This window comes from Anabrus simplex, chromosome 6 (genome assembly GCF_040414725.1).
Source record: "Anabrus simplex isolate iqAnaSimp1 chromosome 6, ASM4041472v1, whole genome shotgun sequence".
NCBI classification, from domain to species: domain Eukaryota; kingdom Metazoa; phylum Arthropoda; class Insecta; order Orthoptera; family Tettigoniidae; genus Anabrus; species Anabrus simplex.
Genome location: NC_090270.1, coordinates 246,397,929 through 246,419,566, shown reverse-complemented (window position 1 = coordinate 246,419,566; position 21,638 = coordinate 246,397,929). Strand labels below are relative to the sequence as shown.

Sequence of the window (21,638 nt, the reverse complement as noted above, 5' to 3'; positions counted from 1 at the left end):
CCGACGACCAGATCAGCTGGTCTACGTGATGACTAGAGCCCGGATTCCCATGCACTATCAAATCTCAAAATATGCATGCATTCATTCATTCACTATCACATGGAAAAACATGTGCAATAAACTGGAAAATATGCACCATCAAAATTCAGTTCCTTTTGAAACTATCATGCAAGTTAACATTATATATGCTCCAAAGTCAGAAGAAAAGTGCCTTTTATGATAGTGGTGTGCAGAAATAGGGACCCTTTTTCCACGTTATACAGTATGTCCATTACTGAGAGACGCAGATAATGTATTCCTGGTATCCTATGTTACAACCGAAGTTAGTACATACGGTAGAGATCCTATAAACCAGTAATAATAATTTCATGTGGCTATTTCTAGCCGAGTGCAGCCCTTGTAAGGCAGACCCTCCGATGAGGGTGGGCGGCGCCTGCCATGTGTAGGTAACTGCGTGTTATTGTGGTTGAGGATAGTGTTATGTGTGGTGTGTGAGTTGCAGCCCCCGGGCCATTGGAATTAACCCACGAAGGTTAAAATCCCCGACCCGGCCGGGAATCAAACCCGGGACCCTCTGAACCGAAGGCCAGTACGCTGACCATTCAGCCAACGAGTCGGACCTATAAACCAATTAAACAAGCACTTTCAGTAAGCATTGACGTAAGCCGGAAGTCCCCACGTCAATTTCTGTAATTCTTAGGGACCTTAAATTATGCATTACTCATTGACGTCTATGTTACACGAACAAAACAAAACTCGTAGCACACTTCAGTGACACCGCGGAACTGAGACAGCAGCTTACAAACCTTGCTATTGCACTGAATCCTTCTTCCGTTGTTATTCTGGGATTTCCTACCCGGAACTCTCAATCGTCACACGTCTTTGTTATCGCAGCAGGCAATCGTTACCAGTTATTGAGGATATTCAAAAGTATCTGCAATCATCGCACGGAGAAGTAGCTGCGGCAGCGAGAGATAGGTCGAACAAAGTGATCCTTTCAAATCCTGACTTTGAATTCATAACTTATATAAGAAGCATTGTGATGAAAATGCTACGGGCTTTACGTCGCACCGACACAGATAGGTCTTATGGCGACGATGGGATAGGAAAGGCCTAGGAGTTGGAAGGAAGCGGCCGTGGCCTTAATTAAGGTACAGCCCCAGCATTTGCCTGGTGTGAAAATGGGAAACCACGGAAAACCATTTTCAGGGCTGCCGATAGTGGGATTCGAACCTACTATCTCCTGGATGCAAGCTCACAGCCGGATGAAAATGCAAAAGACGTACAATTTGACCTCACTTTGTCCCAAATGTCTTCATTTAAGTATGCACCTGTCACTACTTGTGACGTAGAAAGATAATTTTCTGTGTGTAAGAACGTGCTGACAGATAAATGGGTGAGTTTCAGTGTTCAAAAAGAGCTGAATTTTGATGGTGCATTTTTTCCAGTTTATTTGCACATATCTATCCTTCCATGGTATGTGTGGCAGGCTGATTAGTGATTAGCTCTGGCGGCAGAGTGCCGCCTTCTGACCTCAAGTTGGCAGGTTCGATTCTGGCTCAGTCCGGTGGTATTTGAAGGTATTCAAATACGTCTGCCTCGTGTTGGTAGATTTACTGGCATGTAAAAGAACTCCTGTGAGTCAAAAATTCCGGAACCTCGGCGTCTCCGCAAACCGTAGAAGTAGTCAGTGGGACATAAACATTTATAACATTATGATTATTTTTGGTCTATTATGAAGGTCGTTAGAACTAAAACCACTACTCAGAGAGAGCGTGTTTTATTATTCACTCAAGTTATTACACTTGTGCTGTATTTGCCGGCATAGCGATGTAGGGGTAGCGTGGCTGTCTCTTACCCGAGGATCCTAGGTTCGATTCCTTGCCAGGTCAGGGATTTCTACCTGCATCTGAAGGCTGGTTCGAGGTCCACTCAGCCTTCGTGATTACAATTGAGGAGTTATCTGACGGTGAGGTAGCGGCCCCGGTCTCGAGTGCCAAGAGAATAACTGGCGAGAGGATTCGCTGTGCAACCACACGACACCTCGTAATTTGATCTGCAGGTCTTTCGGCCTGAATAGCGATCACTTGGTAGGGCAATGGCCCCTCGGGGCCGATAGCTGCTGTATTTTTCTATTATTTACTAGATCACTCGCGTTTCTGTTTTCTGCACGACACAATTTTTCTTACTCATATAAACTCGCACACTACATACACTACAGTTCTGACCACTGATCTCTATACGTGGATTGCTGGTAGCTTGGGTAGCAGTAAGCCGAATAGAAGATGACTGCCGTAATAAGATGGCAACTAGCGCATGGTGCAGTAGGCCTATACCACGAGGAGCGCGCTTGCTTTGTTTAGGCTTAGTTCAGTGACGCCAGGCTTCTTGATTGTAGTTCTACGGGTGTTCTGTGCTGTGTTATTGCAAAGGAAATTGTAGTGTACTTTACGAATTTAGGTTCGTTGCCTTGTAGTATGCTTGTAAATTACAAGATTCAATTTCAATGTGTATGTGTTTATGTGAAATCTGAATGAAGAGTACGGGGTATTAACATACCGCAGTATTCAGCTTATGGATGTACAAACAGAACCGATCAGCAGGAGAAATCATTTCATCAGTGCGTTTTATCTTCTTCTTTATCCGTTTACCCTCCAGGGTCGGTTTTTCCCTCGCACTCAGCGAGGGATCCCACCTCTACCGCCTCAAGGGCAGTGTCCTGGAGCTTCAGACTCTGGGTCAGGGAATACAACTGGGGAGGATGACCAGTATCTCGGCCAGGCGGCCTCACCTGCTTATGCTGAACAGGGGCCTTGCGGGGGATGGGAACATTGGAAGGGATAGACAAGGAAGAGGGAAGGAGGCGGTCGTGGCCTAAAGTTAAGTACCATCCCAGTATTTGCGTGGAGAAGTGGGAAACCACTTTCAGGATGGCTGAGGTGGGAATCGAACCCACCTCTACTGAGTTGACCTCCCAAGGCTGAGTGGACCCTGTTCCAGCCCTCGTACCACTTTTCAAATTTCGTGGCAGAGCTGCGAATCGAACCTGGGCCTCCGGGGATCGCAACTAATCACACTAACCACTACACCACGGAGGCGGACGGTAACTTTTATACTGTACATAATAATCTTCCTAGGGTAGTATTTTGAGTTTTAGGTTTATTGTATCTCATTTCGCATATTCTGGGAGCAAAATGGCAATTAATTTTTGTAGGTTTCCCTTCTCGAGACCCGAACTTCTAAGATCATGGATTAGGAGTATCAGGCGGGAGAATTGGAAGCCTTCTAAAACAGCCGTTCTCTGGTCGAATCACTCTGAGGAAGACTGTTTTGATTGAACTGGACAAACTGTACAATTTGGAAGTGATGCACAGCCAACTTTTTTCAATTTTCCTGAAATTTTACTGCAGTAAAGATTTATATGTACTTATATTTTTATTTATTTGTCATAATTAATCTGCCGGTTTTGATGAAATAATTGATGCGATGTTATAATAATCTTAGGAAATGAAGTTTGGAGAAGTTCTGGACCTTATTTACATCAGTAATAATTATGGGTATCAGACACTGGAGTGGTGGGAGATGGGAAAGTGTGGTGGGTGTTTTAGGCTATCCCATTCCAATATTTGTCGTATTTGGGGCTCTTTTAAGGGGTATTACATATTTATGAAGATGACCATCAATATTGCTTGCTAGCTGAATTTAATTAAAGCGGTCTGTAATAATTATTTAGGGTAACAATTTATGAGCTGGAAGGAAGTCATAAAACCATAACCTTAATTTACTGTATTCATTGTCATTGACTTGCAAGTGGCGAGGGTGTTTTGATCACATTTCCCCACCCTTTCATTGTTACACCCCTAGTTTTACATCATTTTCATGCAGTAGTAATTTTTTCGGCCGTTATTATACAATCATTTTTATTGCTATCCCGGAGATTTACTGACCTCGGAATGACGTGTCAGTGATCCCAATGTCCTTATGCTTTGAGTGAACATGTCTCAACTGTATATATTTACTTATTCCAATGCGCCATTAATTGCGATTTAAAATTGACTATATTATCATTGCTTCCCCATAAGGAGAGCTCTAGGATGGGTACGCCAACATGGCGGACCGCGCGCTCAACTTGGCGTATAGTACGCAAAAATTTACTTGAGCCCTGAGCTCCATAATGCTGAATTGGAACTAGGGCTCAAGAAAAGGTTCGCGTACTATACTTTCTCCTGCAGCGGAGAGCTGCCATTAGCGATCCATGTAATAGAGATCAGTGGTTCTGACGCATCAAACTCCTGCTATCCAGCACAGCGTTATGTCGTTTCAGAACCGTTCACTTCCCAGATTATCACATGCCTCATAACAAGGACCGGATTCTTATGTAATTACATTTTCCATTTTTCCACTTGTAGTTACCTGAAAATTAAAAATGTCGGTGAATTGTGTTTCATTTTACATTTTTCTGCATATTACTAGTAATATTACATATTGTTACGAATAAAACTCCATCTGTTTAATTACTCTAATTTATTTCAGGATGACCTATTAAATGCACACACACATGATAACTTATCAGCAAATGCTTCGTGATGACTTATTGTACGGCAAATGATACTTTTCAGTGTGAATACTTCATGAACGGACAGAATCTAAAACGAGTCGAGTCCGTAAATGACTTAGGAGTTACAATGAGTAGTAACTAATCATTCAGTGCACATATTGAAATAATAGTAGATACAACACTGAAACAACTAGGTTTTATCATACGAAACGGGAAGGACATAAATAACATTAAGACTTTATGTGTTCTCTATAACTCATTCGTGAGGTCAAAATTACAATATGCATCCGTTATATAGATGCCAAATTACAAATCATATATAAATAAAATTGAAAAGGTTCAAAAGCGATTCTTAGGTTTATTTATTACATGAAGCATAATCAGTCACTTATTAGAAGAATTTAACTACAATTCATGAAACGCTCGCCGAGAATTATATCAACAACTGTTTCTACACAAAATTATAAATGGCGTTATAGATAGTGGTGATCTACTAGCCAGGATACATTTTAACGTAAGCAAATCAAACTTGCGTAGCCGAACGTACTTTTACAATCCCTTATCCAACATATTAATTCATAAAAATTCGCCATTAGGAAGTATGTGTAGTACGTTTAATGACCTATTTGAAAACCACGACATAGATGTCTCAATGTCCCTAACAGACTTCAAAAATTGTCGAGTGATTTTCTTTAGTGAATATGCTTAAACTATCTTCACAAATAGCATCTCTTAAAAAGAAAATTTCAATACACTGTCTCTTTATCAATAATACAAATGCAATTCAGTTGTGTATAAACTTCGAGATATTATTTTTATACTGTTAATCATGCACCTGACCTGTTCGCATACTTGTGTGCCTGCACATACATTTTTAGTTCCTACTTATGTAATCAGGAGTCAGTAATTGCAGCACTATCTAATTCTGATCTGTATATAACCTATTGTTGTTTTTGCCATTTTTCTTCTAAATTTGTTTTTATTATAATTTTTCAAAATCTGTTGTTAATTTTTCGTGATCTTTTTCTGTTTTGCGTTATATATCATAGTATTATATTTTGTAGGCATAATGTCTGTCGTAATTGGAGTGCAACACTGTTACAGACATGCTTCACAAATAAATAAATAAATAAATAAATAAATAAATAAATAAATAAATAAATAAATAAATAAATAAATAAATAAATAAATAAATAAATAAATAAATAAAATATTTAAACACACACAATTGTAACCAGTTATGAATGGCCACACTTACTAATTACAAGTCTGTTCACAAGTTCCTCTTCCTTATAGCACCGCAGGTGGTCCGGCCCGTTGTTGTTAGGGGACGCAAAACTTTGCTTTCACTTCCCCAAGTCCAGTCAACTCATACAGCAGCTGTGTGTAGACCGCTAGATTTGAACACAGTCCACTGGCTACACAACACACGATGGCTGTTCGTTAGTTCGACTCCACAGATAGTCCAGTAATTCACAGAGTCACATGCAGTGAACAACTAAACAGCTCAACAGTATTCAGCAGCAGGACGATACTCACAACAGCGAACATTAACACAGGTCCATTTACCTTCACACTCGCTAATTATCAGTTCACAGAAATATACGAACACATAGTACCGTCTTCCGTTCTTTCGTCTCCACCTACACACTGGTCTCTCCAACACCAAAACAACAGCTCGCTCGCATGGGCCTTGTATTTATACCTCGATGATGGGCCACTAGAACAGTCAGGGTTCATCTGGAGATCGAACTTTCCTGTCATATCTTCCAGAAATCGCATGGTGGAACTAGAGGAAGGGAACAATAGAGAAAGGGCCGTGGTATGTCTTCAGGCGGGCTGGGAAGTTACCCGAGCTGGCTTAGTCATCCTCTTTCATACCGAAGGAGCAGCGACGAGGCTGACGGTCGCTTGAGCACGCAATCATATTTTTACATATTACGTGAAGAATGTAACATTTCTGTATATATGTAGGTAATTATTTAAACAAATTAAAATTCTGTCAGTTCGTTTAATTTTCGGATTATAGTAAAATAAATGGCGAATTTCATCTCGTTTGGAATAACTTATATTTCAGCTGCTTAACATGGCACTAGTGGCGCCCTTACTGCATACAAAAATGGTGGCACCGGGTCACCATGGCCCAATGTTTTGAATGTGGATGTTTTTAAAACCAATTATGTTTATATAAATCATACACATTAACATACATTTACAGACGTTGTCAAATAAAAATAAAAAGGAAACGTAATTATTAACCAGTCTACAACAACATTATTAAATCAGAAGGAAATAGATTGCAAAGTTACACCTATTAGACCGGGCGAGTTGGCCGTGCGCGTAGAGGCGTGCGGCTGTGAGCTTGCATCCGGGAGATAGTAGGTTCGAATCCCACTATCGACAGCCCTGAAAATGGTTTTCCGTGGTTTCCCATTTCCACACCAGGCAAATGCTGGGGCTGTACCTTAATTGAGGCCACGGCCGTTTCCTTCCAACTCCTAGGCCTTTCCTATCCCATCGTCGCCATAAGACCTATCTGTGTCGGTGCGACGTAAAGCACCTAGCAAAAAAAAAATACACCTATTAGAACTAGCTCGTAAAAGTACAAAAATGCTTGGTGTTCAGGAATACTATTATAAACATGTCCTTTCTAGTTGTCACATTTAGGGCCGGTTGCATAAAAATCGCTAACTGTAGTTCAGTTTTGATCGAAGATCGGAAATGAACTTCGTTCTTTTCTCTGTGTGAGTTGTATAACACTAATCTGAGATCACTGAACCAAGTTCAATTTTTATCTAAGGTCGACGAAACAGAGTTGACAACATCGCTAAACAAGAGAGATAATTGCGATTGTATCGAATCGAGTTGTATCGAACATGCGATTTAGATAGAAACGATCGACAATTCTCGACGCCATTCGACATTCATTTGTCTGCGATATGTAAACAAAGCCGCAAAATGGAGAAGAAAGATGAGTAACAAGAAGACGCATACTGCAAATTTTAAGAAAGAGGAAAAAGATATGTCCTTCTTACTTCACCCACTTCAGCAGGCATCTTGATGAATTGAGGTTTTAGAGCTGCAATCTCTCCAGTGACTTTGTGTATAGTCCTACTTGCAGTTCCTTTATTTACATTGAATACATCTCCAATTACTATTTGGAAGGTTCCAGTTGCGTAAAATCTTAGTGTGAGAAGGATCATGAACATTGAATTCAGTGCATGATTTCGTTTAGTTTGTGTCCTTAATTGTAGATGTAATCTTTGTTCTAGTTCTTCAACTACACGTTTTCCTAATCGAAACCGTATTTTAAATTGTCGATCATTTAGTTCTAACAAGGGATTCCTTCTATGTTGAAACACGCGAGGAGCTCTTTGGAGTTCAAACTCTCCATTCTCAGATGAAACGTCAGAGTAATCTGAAATCTGAAAATAGCATAACCTATAGGCCCTAAGCACAAAACAGTGGAGAACAAACAACTTGTTAATAGTAGGATTATTGTTCAAAAAATTACAATTAGCATTACTTGCCATTTTACTTTAATCAACAGTAGGCCTATTTATTATTTTCTTTGTTATTATATTATAGACACCTAAACATTTATTTCTCACAAAAATAATAATTATATTCCTTCTGCTGAATTTAGTTCAACCAGGTTAATCTGAGAAAATTCACCAGTCAGATTTGATCTTCCATCAAGAAGACATGATCTTGGATTAATGTTTATACAACCAAAATTCTAAGTTCAGCTTGACTGGAGATCAGTTTCAGGTGGTTGAACTTAGATTAACTTTTATGCAACCGGCCCTTAGACAACCAAGGTCCATTTGTGTGCACTACACGCAGTAATTACACACCAGCTTCCCGTGATTTCCACAAACACACTTGTTACAAGATGGACAGGAATGATATGTCTTTGTGTCGTTGTTGCTGGGACAAAACTCAGATATCTTCCTTTTTCGAGGGTCTTCCTGAATGATCTGTTACCTTTGGATGGGTTCGCTCAACTTCCTTGAGTATAAATTTCGGACCTCAATCTCTTTGTCAGACTCGTCTGCTGCAGTCTCAATCTTATAAAATCTACAACCACTTCCTCTCCTAATAACTTCCGGAACTTCTTATGAACCATATAAGTGTCATTTCAAGAAAACACTACATGAGCATCGATTGACGCTAAATTAGTGATAACATGTTTATAAAATGCAAATGTAAGAACAAATTAAAAATATGACAGCGGACACAAACTGCACACGAAACTAGTGGCAATGGGTCACTGTGACCCGGACATGTCAACGCTGCAGAAGGGATGAGCGCGAACTGAGATATGGTGGTCGGCTTGTGTAGGGAAGGGGCCACCAGAGAGCTACTAGGAGGGTGAAGTGTAGTTACTGACCGATTGAGGAAATAAAAGCAGAAATATGTGGTGTTTGGTCATGGTGACCCAGCGCCACCATTCTCGGGTTAAGTTAACTTTAAAATTTCTTTAAAATGGGCGCATTTATAACCCTTTGTTTGTGAAATACAGTAGGTCCGAGCGCCTCAACAGTGGTAATCCTTTCTAAGAATCTGGGGTGGCTAGGTGCCTTTCACTGGTCATTCTAGCAGACTGCATAACGAAATCTGTTTATCTGTTTGCAAGATCATTAGTGGCGAACAAGAATAGCCTCTGGAAGATATTTCGACCATTTGGTTTAATCTTTTAAAATATGCTCCAGCGACTTCCTGCGGTCTTGAACAGTCCTTTTCAGCCTGCAAGAGAATTTTATCGGATTAGCGCCAAATATCACAATGGAAGACATGGAGTAGTATTTGGTGACACACTGCGCATCACGATAAAAATGTTACCGTACTAATTCTGTTACTTAATAGGGGTTTAAAGACAGATTCTATATTAACTTTCTTAATAACACTTATGCATTTCATTTTCACGGCATGAGGGCAACAGGAGATTACATTGTGTAATATACTCCCCGATTTACAGTGCATAACATTATTTTTAAATATTAGATGTATTTTGATTATGCCTTTAATTTCAATATTCAGTACTGTCAAAAATTAGAATGCAGTAGAATATATAAATTATCAAAAGAAACAACGATGATTTTATCATAAAACGTGGAGGTATTTAAAACAATTGTATTGTTTTATATCATAACCACAAGTCATAATTAAAGGAATATACAATACGAACATTTTTGTAAATTTAATGCATCAGTACTATTATTTATTTCATGAATATTACATATTTCACTGTCTTACATCTCTTTAAATCAATGTTTGTTTATTTGTATGTCTCAAATGGACTCAAAAACTATTGGAGCAGTCTGGTTGAAAATTTCACAATTTGTTCTTATTACTCCTGGTAGGGTTTAGGAAGTGATTTGAAAGAAATCTGATGGGTAGTTCGGCATAGGGGCATGAGAAGGATGAAATGAAAAAAAAAATAGAAAGTAGGGGAAGGTAAGTAAACCGCATGACAAGTCTGATCAGTGGGTTGCCTAAGCAACAGTATGTGAAGATTATGATGTGTTTCTTAAAACTTTTCTTCATATTTTAAAGTTCCGTTAGGACCTGCTAAGGACCACGTGGTTCTTATCTCTAGCAGCTTTCTTCTTTGACCAGTACTCCTTCATTCTTGCACTGTGAATGTCTTTTCGCTCCTGAGTCCATTTAACACCTCCTCCCGGACGTACTGTTTTTTCTGTTAGTGACTGGAGAGAGTTTGATGTTCTGCTCAACGTTCTGTACCTATTCCTGTCATAAATTTCACTGGGGGCAATGTCCAATTCTTGAAGGTCTTTTCTGACGAGTCTTGCCCACTTGGCATTAGTCGCTTTCCCTCTAGAGATGGTGTGGAAGATTCTGGAGATGAGCCTCTGATTGTCCATTCTTATGACATGACCATAGAAGTTCAGTCTCCTCTTCCTCATAAATGTTGTAATGCTCTCCAATTGTTGGTACAGTTCGTTGTTGTGCCTGATTCTGTACTTGCCTTCTTTTTTAATAGGGCCCATGATTTTTCTCAGGATCTTCCTTTCCTTCAGCTCCAATTTTCTAAGTTGCCCTTTGCTTACCATGTTTAAGCATAGTACCGACGGTCTCACTACGGTAGTGTAATGCCTGATTTTGAGAGGGAGAGGGATTTGGATTTGTACATACTCTTACATAGGTGGTAGGCGCTTTCCAATTTGATGCATCTGCTGTTCATGGCCTGATCTTCATTCATGTTTGGGGTTATCCATTTTCCTAGGTATTTGAAGGAGTTAGTCCTTTGTACTGTTTTGTCCACCAGTGGGATTGATTTAGTGCATCTTTAATGTCGGTGATAAACTGTGTTTTGTTGATGGCGATCTTCAGCCCTACTTTAGCTGCTATGTGGTCGAGAGAGGATAGTTGATGGATAGCTTCCTCTACACTGGATGCCAGGAGTGTAAGGTCGCCTGCGAAGGCTAAACAGTTGACTGTTAACTTGTCTTTCTTGTAGCTTATTCTCAATCCAGAGCCATCCTTTAGCATTTTCGTCCACTCACGAATGACTTTTTCGAGTAGGCAGGTAAAGAGGATTGGAGATAGGCCACCCCCTTCTTCATATTATTATTATTATTATTATTATTATTATTATTATTATTATTATTATTCCTCTGACAAAAAGTATATAACATTGAAAAGTCCAAGTTCAATCCCCATTGCATATGGGGTGAGAAGGAGTGAAGAAAGAAAATGCAGAAAATGACAGATTACGGATGAATGTGTGTATCTTTCAGCATAGCTCTCAACCAAACAAGATACACATATAACTTGCTATCTGGAAAAAATTACTGTAGGGGCAACAAAGCCCTAGCACCCCTAAAGAAAGGGATGAAATGTAAAAATCCGTAAAATGAACGATAATCGTGGGGTAGCTGAGGTGAACCGTGACACTCTGGATGGAGTTTGGGCCAAAGTTCATTCCCAATCGGGATGGGGGTTAGAAAGGATGAAAGGAATATCTCAGATGACCGAGATCATGGATGTACTTGTGCATGTTCCAGCATAGCTCTGAACCAAACATGATAACTCATATGAAAGAAGGTAAGTATGGGAAAGAAAACTGTTGGGTAAGATACCCCTACGGACGGGGGTGGAAAGGGGGTGAAATATTAAAATAATAGAAAACGACCAATATTGAAGCGATATATGTTGATCAATAGAGTTTACTTTTGCATTTAATCCAACATCGGTCGATCTTAGAAACGTCACGTCATCGGTCGAGGTGTAAGCGCGGCACTCACGCTGATGAAGAAGAACTTTCCGTCTTTCTTGTGTATATCAATCGGAAATTATCTTGCTAGGAAGTTTCTATTTTTATTCTTTTGTCACCTTACGGAGCACTTTAATTTATTTTTATCACATTTGGCCTCAAAACCAAAAGTAACGTAACTTATAATGCCTTATTATGCTATATTTGGCCGGCTTCCTTGCCATGAACTGCCTAAATGCACATCTACCACGAAATGATTGAAGCATTTCGTCAACTGTAGCGTATTCAGAAATGCTGTAGCTGTTCACACACCTTGCTACGAAACCTTCTGATTGGGGCTAGTCTATCAAGTGCTTTCCTTGTCAACCTTGTCCGTTCATCATCAAAATGAAGTCCTCGCAACAGTAACAGAAATCTTCGGTAACTCATTGTAAGTCAAAAATATTCTGGAGCAGTCCCAAACTTATCCTATAAATCCTCCACAATCTGGTGTGACGATTTTTGCACACCTGCTAAATACAAGAGAATTGGAACTGCCCTTATTTCATCAGGATTTGTATCTATAACACCACTTTTCCTGCTGTAGTTACTTCGAATTTTATGAAGGCAATCGTTTTTGTACGATGTAATTTCTTCAATCACTTCGTCAGGGAAAAATATTTCCCATGCATCAAGAACAGTGCTAGCGTTTTTTACAATTCCTCCTTTGACTCGCGGTGGATGAATAACTATATTTCTGAGCTTCGTACGTACTCGTTGGCGTGATGCATGAGCATGCCAAACGGTCAGTTGGTCCTTACCGATATACTCCACTCGAGGTCTGTTATTTCCTGCTCATCACCGGCAGATTGTTCACTTCCACTGTCATGGTCACTGTTATTTGACTGTTCTGCGTCTGAATCAACTGAATCATCTAACTCTTCAGATGAGCCTATTTCAGTGTCATTATCAGATTCTTCCAACAGCCACTGGATTACCTGAGCATCTGAACGATCCATAGTTCCTGATGAATACTACATGTAACTTCACGTGCACTGAAATAGCAAACAATGAACTCAAAACAACTACTCGAATTCTTCTAATTCAATAATCACGACACAACATTACTTAGAATTCAAACGAACACCATCGGTCGAGGTGTTAGCGCAGCAGTCTAGGTCACTCTGATGACAACTTGGCAGCCGTTAACAGCACTATTCGATTGTTGACATATCACCGGTCAGTTAGATAGCAGCACACGTCAGCAGAACAAAAGAAAAGCAAGCAGTGGCCAGATAAAATCTTTTGTTAGCGCTGCGCTTCCCCCTCGACCGATCTTGAGTTAATGAAACGTTTTAGAAACATTTAACATGATTGATTTAATAAACGCGTGCAAAGCCGCGGGCACATACTTGTATCTACGATATTTTTATTTACATATTTGATACTTTGATATTACATAACAATCTGTGCCCTGCGCATAACCAAGATCGTCCTAATAATCACGCTACTCGCTGGCGCACAAGAATCGCGACCGTCTCGTAATTGACTCGCAACTGACATAACGCTGACTCACTAACGACTTTTAATTTTTTATATAACTGTTAGGCTTGTCATTTTATTTATGCGCCTAAACACCGCAAATGAGGTAACGAGTATACCTGCAGAGAGAATGTTGCGAATTTTCTGGGTGCTAGTGGTGAAGTCATACAAAGTTAAGCACACTGTAACTAGTATCCACTAGGAAGACAATGCATTTCTGAAAGTGTCTCTAAAATAGAGTGTTAGAGTAATTGACTACCGGATGTTTCTCCTCCTAATGATCTCAATGGTACTTCGGGATGTTGAGCCGTGTCCTGGGTTTGTGAGTGGCCGAAGTTTCACCATCATTAGAGCAAGCTTTGCCAAGGCTGACAGCTTGGAGCCCCACGGACAACAGCATCAGCTCCAACTACGAAAGCCCTACAGACGATCTGATCTGGTCAGGCAGTCAGGTCGATTTGGTCAGATCAGGCTCTAAATCATGTTGTGTGATAGTTGTGTAGTTGTGTCGTCCGACGAAACTCTTGTCGGGTGAAGTCAGGTGGACGCGCCATTCGAGCACCTGACTACCTTACCAAATCAGATCGTCTGTAGGGCTCTGAACCAATCCTTGCACGAGGAGACAGTTGGATTTAAGTCATTATCTTTTACTATCAGCAATACGATAGGGACGTTGAAATTAAAAAGATCACCTTTCCTTTTTCTAAATTCAACGTTTCACAGCTGAACTTTCCTTTCAGATGTAGAAATTGTACCCCCGTCAGCAAGACCCATCCACCTGTTCAACGCTGATCATCCATTTCTGTTCATGATTCTGGATGATAAGACAAGGTCAATTTTATTCATGGGACGAGTGATGAATCTCAGCTAATTCACAGTCAGTCATTCGGCATGGTAATATGATTTCCATCCACGATATAACAATGTTAATTGTATAATTTACAATAGTGTGTAGCAACAATAAATACTCAATTCCATGTAAAGTGTTGGCTTTCATTTTGATGTCATGTGGAACCTGCTTCAAGCATTATAAACATTATAAATTGACATTTTGGCCGATTTTGGATCTATATGGTGATTGTGCGTGGAAATACAGATATCCAACCAATCCTAAGCTGCCGTTCATATCGATTTATATCGATTAAGGGCGATATCAAAACTTAGTTGCTAACTGTATTGTGTACATTCACCACGTGGTTAAGGCACCTCGCTCGACGTGTATAGTATATGGTACGATTCGCGATCTTTTCCATTTTAATCAGTCATGTTATTTTTCTTACTGTTTTCTCTCGTCTTTATCTCTCTACTATAGCGTAGTTTACAGTTTAGCATAGTATAAGTTAGTACGATAGCTTGTGGTTATTTATTGATTTAATAGTTCAGTGTAGCTGTAATTTATTTACATCCGTGTGTTGGTTAGTGTATCTAGTTTGCCTGTGTATACCATGTCCCAGTGTAGTTCGAGAAATACAAGCGGCAAGAAAGTGACTCTGAGATCAGTGGAGTGTTTACTTTGTAGGCCATAACCTCCTTCCTGTGCCATTCTTTAGTTGCGAGTAATTTGTTATTTCTTCACTCACTTTTATTATTGATAATGTACTTTCGTTTTAGTGTCGGATATTGTTAGTAAGTGTAGTTTTTGCGAATTTGTTTTTACTCCCGATTCATTAGCTTTACTGAGTACGGTATTGCATTTTACGAGGGCTGTGTGCCGCGGTCGTATTGCTACAGCTGTGCTCGCAGCATTAGAGCGCTGGCAACATAGATAAGACGATACTCACGTGTTTTGGTAACTGTCAGTTTAGAAGTGAAGCCGTGCGGAGCATAAGTGGAAATATGCTTATGAACTTATGAAGGTAGTAAACGTACTAAATCTACAGCCCCATCCCCATCCTCTAAATTGCACTCTGTGCCGAGATAAGACCTGATTAAAATATATTTCTGAAAGTACCGTACAGGGATTGCTTAGCGCTCGTTCCCATTCCTACTGGTCCAATTCTTGAACGATGAAGAATTTGGATTTCAGTCACCACAATTTAATGTCAGGACGAAAGGAGAGAGAGATTGTTTTTATTTTTTGTAAATTCAATGATTAATTAATGTACTTAACGTTTGTTTCAGATCTTGAAATTGTACCCCTATCTGCAAGACCAATCATGTTGTTCAAGGCTGACCGTCCGTTCCTGTTCATGATTATGGATGACACAACAGGGACAATACTGTTCATGGGACGAGTAGTGGATCCCAGCTAATTCATCCAGCCCATCATCAAGCGTAAACATGTGATTTCCATCCTCTATATAAAAGAACAATCATAATTTTATAACTTACGAATGTGCGGCAACAATAAACGCTCATTTCCAATCATTGAAGTGTTGGCTTTCATTTTCGATGTAGTGTGGGAAAGTGCTTCAAATGACACCTCTTCTAAATTAATAAATGTCATTTCGGATAGTAGGTACCGGTACTGAATCCGTTGTGGATGGTTTAGTTTTCGAGAACTGAAACAGTAATTCCATATATCATAGAGGAATTGCAGCCGAAATGAAAAAGGGGACATCAATCAATAACAGGTTTTCAGTGCAGTGTTATTGTTGATTATGAGCAAAGGAACATTTCCTAGATTATTCGTAATTAGCTACACACCATGGCTTTGAATGGGAGAAGTTATTAATTCAGTTTGCTGTGATAAGGGTCGAGGACTTTTAAAAAGAAGCAAAAATCCAGAAAGGAGTGAGGCAAGGCTGCAGTTTGTTTCGCTTCATTTTCAATGTTTATATAGAGCAGATGGTAAAGCAAATCAAGGAGGAATTTAAAAACGGAATCGCAATCCAAGGAGAGGAAATCAAAGGCCTGAGATTCGCCGATGATATTGTTATTTTATTTGAAACTGCAGAAGATCTGGAGAAATGTCTCAATGGTACGGACACAGTCTTAGGGAAGGAGTAAAGGATGAAAATAAATAACTAATAATGGTAGAAGTAAGGACGACATAAAATGCAGACTATCGCAAGCAAGGTTTTCTTAAGAAAAGAAATTTGCTCACTTCGAACATCGATATAGGAATTAGAAATATGTTTTTGAAAACTTTCATATGGAGCGTGGCATTGTATGGAAGTGAAACATGGATAATAAATAGCTCAGAAAGAAAGAGAATAGAAGCTTTTGAAATGTGGTGTTACAGAACAATGCTGAAGGCGAGATGGATAGTTTGAATCACGAATGAAGAGATACTGAATCGAATTGGTGAGAGGAGATCGATTTCTCTAAATTTGACCTGAAGAAGAGATAGAATGATTGGACCACATCTTAAGACACCCAGAACTTTTTCAGTTGGGTTTTGAGGGAAGTATGAACAACGGCAAGGGTGGACCAAGGTATGAATATGACAAGCATATTAGAGCAGATGTAGGATGCAGTAGTTACGTAGAAATGAAAAGGTTAGCACAGGATAGGGTGGCATGGAGAGCTGCATCAAATCAGCTGATGACTCAAAGAACAACAACAGGCTACTTTTAACCGAGGACTAATAATATTTCCTTGTGTACGACATTAGTCGATATTCCTTCAGCAGTGAACACGAAGAGATTCGTATTGATGTAACACGCAAAGGAGCCACATAAAGTTGTCCATAAGAAAAATATTTTCCGCCGAAATCAAGTCCAGTAACGCAATAGTGTCTGACCATGTTATTTGTTTATTGTCATGCCAAATCAGACTCTTACAGGAAATTGGACTCGTTTGAAATCAAAAGGAAACTCTGAAGGAATCATAGGAATTATCGGTATTAAGACCGTTTCTCTTGTGCCACAGCCAGTTAAAATAGCAGCTTCAATGAAACAGTTTTTCAAAATTTTCCATACCAATCTCGTCTCATTGCATAACTTTGACGGGTGCAGATTACGTAACAATAAATTTCTTCTCGAGTACTGATTCTCTGAAGTTCGCTCCATGTTCGCCATTTGGCAAGAGTCTTTGTAATACGGTTAAGACGTTCTCTAATTCCGTCCTAATCAAGTTCACATTCGTATCTGAAGTACAGTAACATTATTCAGAGGGGTCTTTAAACGAATTGGACCTGCCTATATTTGAGTAATTCAAGTTTTAACGTCCTCCGGTTGTTCTAATTAGGAGACAATACTGTCTTTGCTGGCGAGACCTAGTGTTTACAGTGTACTATGTCTTCTGGTATGGTTTAGAGCAATTTTTTTACTTTCATTGATCTATCTCATCCTTGACTTTGACAATATCAAAGTGACTGAGGTATGAACGATGCAAGAAATGTGATTCCTTATGCAGCCAGTCCCTGGTTTGAATGGTGTGAAAATGTTGCTCATAGGGTCGGTTGATGCATGCATTTCAGTGGGCTTGGCCAACTACGCAACACAAATATCAGTCAGGACAGAGGTTGAACTATTTCCGGAATTAGCTCTGAATCCGACCACACAAGGCTCAAGTACACAGACTAGGAGCAGGATTAAAAAACTGCCTCCCAGTCACGGACAGAGCCAACACACAAAACTAGCACAGGGACTCGAAGCCGTACTCCACCACGTCCCACCCTCGTCACACAGTGTTTCAATTGCCTCAAGCTCTATCGTTTTGCAGTTAACTGTTCAGAATCCACCGGCTGCAACAGATGCGGTTGTTCTCACCATCACTCTGTTTGCGAGGTACCTCGGGGACCAGGCGGTGTGTTCCAACTGCCAAGGCAGTCATGCTGCTTAGTTCCCTGGCTGCCCATATCTTAAATAGGCAATTATGAAACACTATAGACAACATCGTCACCTTACCCACACATATACGCATCCCCGTTCCCTCCTAAAACTTAAAATCACACACCCTCAAACCCAGTCCACCCGCCCACGCCCCCCTCACCGCCCAATTGAAGATCCATACAATCTACTTCAATTACTACTGCTAATCACCTCACGACCCAGAGCAGACCACCCCAACCCCAATCACCACCATATACTAATATAAGAAGAAACCAGACTTTCTATTCCCCCCCCCCCCCACATAATTTTCAAAATAAAGTACCACTACCCGCTAAGCACCGGTAAAAGTTCTCACTTCCTTAAAGAATTAAGCCTTCAAAAAGCAAAGCAAAGTCACCACCGTACAGGACATGAAGGCCCTTGGAGGAGTGGAAGGTAAAGGCTTCCACCATTGTTAACCTCGGCACGTGATGGGGTAGAGTGGTTAGCTCTACGCCCGGCCGCCTTTGCCTCCAGGAATTAACCTGGTACTCATTTATGGTGTAGGCTGAGTGAACCTCAGGGCCATATGCACCTCCGGAAGTGGAAATCTCTTTTCTTAAATTTTACAACTTCCTGACGGGGATTCGAACCCACGTCCTTCTGGGCGGACCGAGCACACCTTTACCGCCTCGGCCCCTCTTCAAAAAGCACTGGAACTAAATAAACCGAGGCAGGTGTACCGCTAAGGCTAAATACTGCCAGCTGCCAACGACAGTCAAACGCTGCTTATACAAATGCTGTTTTCTAAATTATAACACCCGCACACTCACACTAATGAGAATGTGTCAGTCACTGCGAAACACACCGGTATAGACCCGTTGCAATGCCAAAAGCAACATCGGTCGTGATCAGTACCTGGATGGGCGACCACCCAGGACTGCCACATACCGAAACCTATTGTTCGCTGTGCCAGCCTGGTCACGAGCAATGCTCTGGTGCTTTTGGTGAATAATTCCCAAAATGCTCTTCACACATAACACTAAAACACATCACATTGTAAAACACACCTTAAATGTTTTAAAACACGTTTAAAAGACATAAGAATAAACCATATAAAGACCGACGGAGGAGCGCAATTAAGCGCACCGTTATCGGTACGTCACATAGCACCCGGCGCATACGGATAATCAGCGCAGACTGATATGTACAGTAATAGTAACTTGTCCCTCGGTGAGGAATGGATTGTGGGAGGGCGGATGGGAAAACACTACAAATACTGTAGAAGCATAACAAAATCATACTTTCCTAATGTACGGAGTAGACTGACAGTTAAACTAAACCTAGGTAATATGACAGCTATGACAACAGACCGCGGAAAATTCGATGAATATTTCTTTATGTTCAAAATAACAAATTACCCTACATGTGTGTGCGGTGAAACAAATCATCAGACAGTTGATCATATTCTTTGGGAGTGTAAATTATTCAGCTCCGAGAGAGATGAACTTTATAGAAGTGTTATAAAGTCAGTGGGCCACTGGTCGGTGGAGAAATACGAATTTGTGAACAATCACCTAAAGGATTTTTATAAATTTGTAAACAAAATAAATTTTGACATCTTACAACGAGATATCAGTTAAGCGTAATATTTACAAAAGTCATGTATAAATAATTGTATATAGGGTATTAATTAGTACTGTAATTATGTATATACAGGGGCTGCCTGGCCGAGGCGGTAAAGGCGTGCTCGGTTCACCCGGAAGGACGTGGGTTCGATTCCCCGTCAGGAAGTCGTAAAATTTAAGAAACCGGATTTCCACTTCCAGAGGTGTACATGGCCCTGAGGTTCACTCAGCCTACACCAAAAATGAGTACTAGGTTAATTCCTGGGGGCAAAGGCGGCCGGGCGTAGAGCTAATCACTCTACCCCAACAAGTGCCGAGGTTACGGATGGTGGATGCCTTACCTTCCATCCCTCTAGGGGCCTTCATGACCTGTACGGAGATGACTTTTTTATGTATATACAAGCATGTAGTATTACTTTCTATAATGTTAATAAATGATTAAAAAGTACAAAAAATACATAGATACCTATATACATACTTAGGTACATACATACATACAGAAGACACTGATGTTAATACGGATAAACAGAGTGATTAATATAGAGCTGAATTCTTTCTCCGCCTGATTACAGTACTGTTGTTCCGTACCCAACTACATAAAAAAGAAAATGCCGTCTCTGCATTCCCACCTCACGTAATATATCGCCATGATCATCTTGACTATTTCCGACAGTTAAATATCGCATGTATAATAGTACGACATAAATTTCGAAATACCATCATTGAATCAGGACCGGAGGACCAGGTATGCAACTCTGATGTACTGTTCGCTGCTTCAAATAACATTATTTTGATGTCTTATTACCACGTAACTCCATGTACACACCTCTCATATCGTTCAAAGAAACACACACTACACACACACACATGACAAACGTCCTATATAAATTAAGAGTTTTGTTTGTACATTGCTCAGAATTAAAACAGAAACAAAGAGTGGTATTTCTGTATCGATCATGACCACAGTTATAAATATTTTTATTCACGCTGAGTTTAGGGGAAGTCGGTAGAAAGGGAAAGAGCGAAACCCGCTGCCGCACACAGCCTATTCCTGTCGAAAAGCACCAAGCACATCGTCATCCGACGGACGAATCATCAAGAGCGCCATACACCATATGGACGATATAGAGAGATTTGAAATTGAATCCAGGCTGTTGGCACTCAATCTAGTGATTATGCATGGTATACCACCAAATATCGTACCCTGCTGGCAAAAATTCATCGTCGTCTCTCTTCCTACCAATGCTATCCTTTCCCCGACGCGGAAGTTGGATTTAAGCCACCTTCTTTTATTATCAGTAATCCGATTAGGTGGAGAGGAGTAATAGAGATATTGAAATTTGAAAGATAATGTACGTTTCGTAAATTCGACGTTCACACATATAATTCACCTTTGTTTCAGATTTAAACATTCGACGCTCATCGGCTAGAAACTTCAACTTCTTCAGTGCTGATCATCCATTCCTGTTCATGATCGTGGATGACACTACAGGGACGATATTATTCTTGGGACGAGTGTTAAATCCTAGCTAATTCACGTTGTCAGTCGTTCAGCGTGAATATATGATATTCATCTGCGATACGATAATCATACGTGTATCCTTAAAAATAAACGTTTAGTTACAATATTTTAAGTGTTGGTTTTCATTTTGATATTCTGTGTAACCTGCTCTGACGTTATAAGACAGGACATATCTGTTGTGCTCTAGGAAGATCAACTTTCAAATAAATAATAAATACAAAAAATAACATTAAATATATCATAAATGAAGTAAATAAAGTTCAGGTTATGTTCGGTGATTTAAGAATTTAGTTCCGATTATAGTTCGTCTACATTTGAAGACGTCCTTATGAGGATAAGTAAGTTACTGAGCAAGTAAAAAGATCGAATTATCTAATTTACAATTGGTACAAAAATATGGATGCGGACGGGGTGGGATTGTGTGTGGAACTGTTCCATTTAATTAATTGATTTTATTCAGCGTGTGATCTTA

At 40.1% G+C, this 21,638-nt stretch overlaps 1 protein-coding gene across 11 annotated transcripts in view; it reads left to right on the top strand.

Moving 5' to 3' along the window:
* Positions 1-21,255, top strand: part of LOC136876394 (ipis-1) — a 121,488-nt gene extending 100,233 nt beyond the window's left edge. For 3 of the 11 annotated variants that reach the window (XM_067150327.2, XM_067150321.2, XM_067150325.2), the window contains exon 9: positions 15,441-15,579. Coding sequence is in view for 3 of the 11 variants with exons in the window: in XM_067150333.2 (XP_067006434.2) it covers positions 21,047-21,177 (131 nt within the window). In the remaining 8 variants the exon portion in view is untranslated. Of the gene's footprint in view, positions 1-14,059; positions 14,303-15,440; positions 15,692-21,046 lie in introns of those variants that run through there. The other 8 variants (XM_067150333.2, XM_067150330.2, XM_067150329.2 and 5 more) reach the window with 8 other exon arrangements.
* Positions 21,256-21,638: the final 383 nt, after the last annotated feature.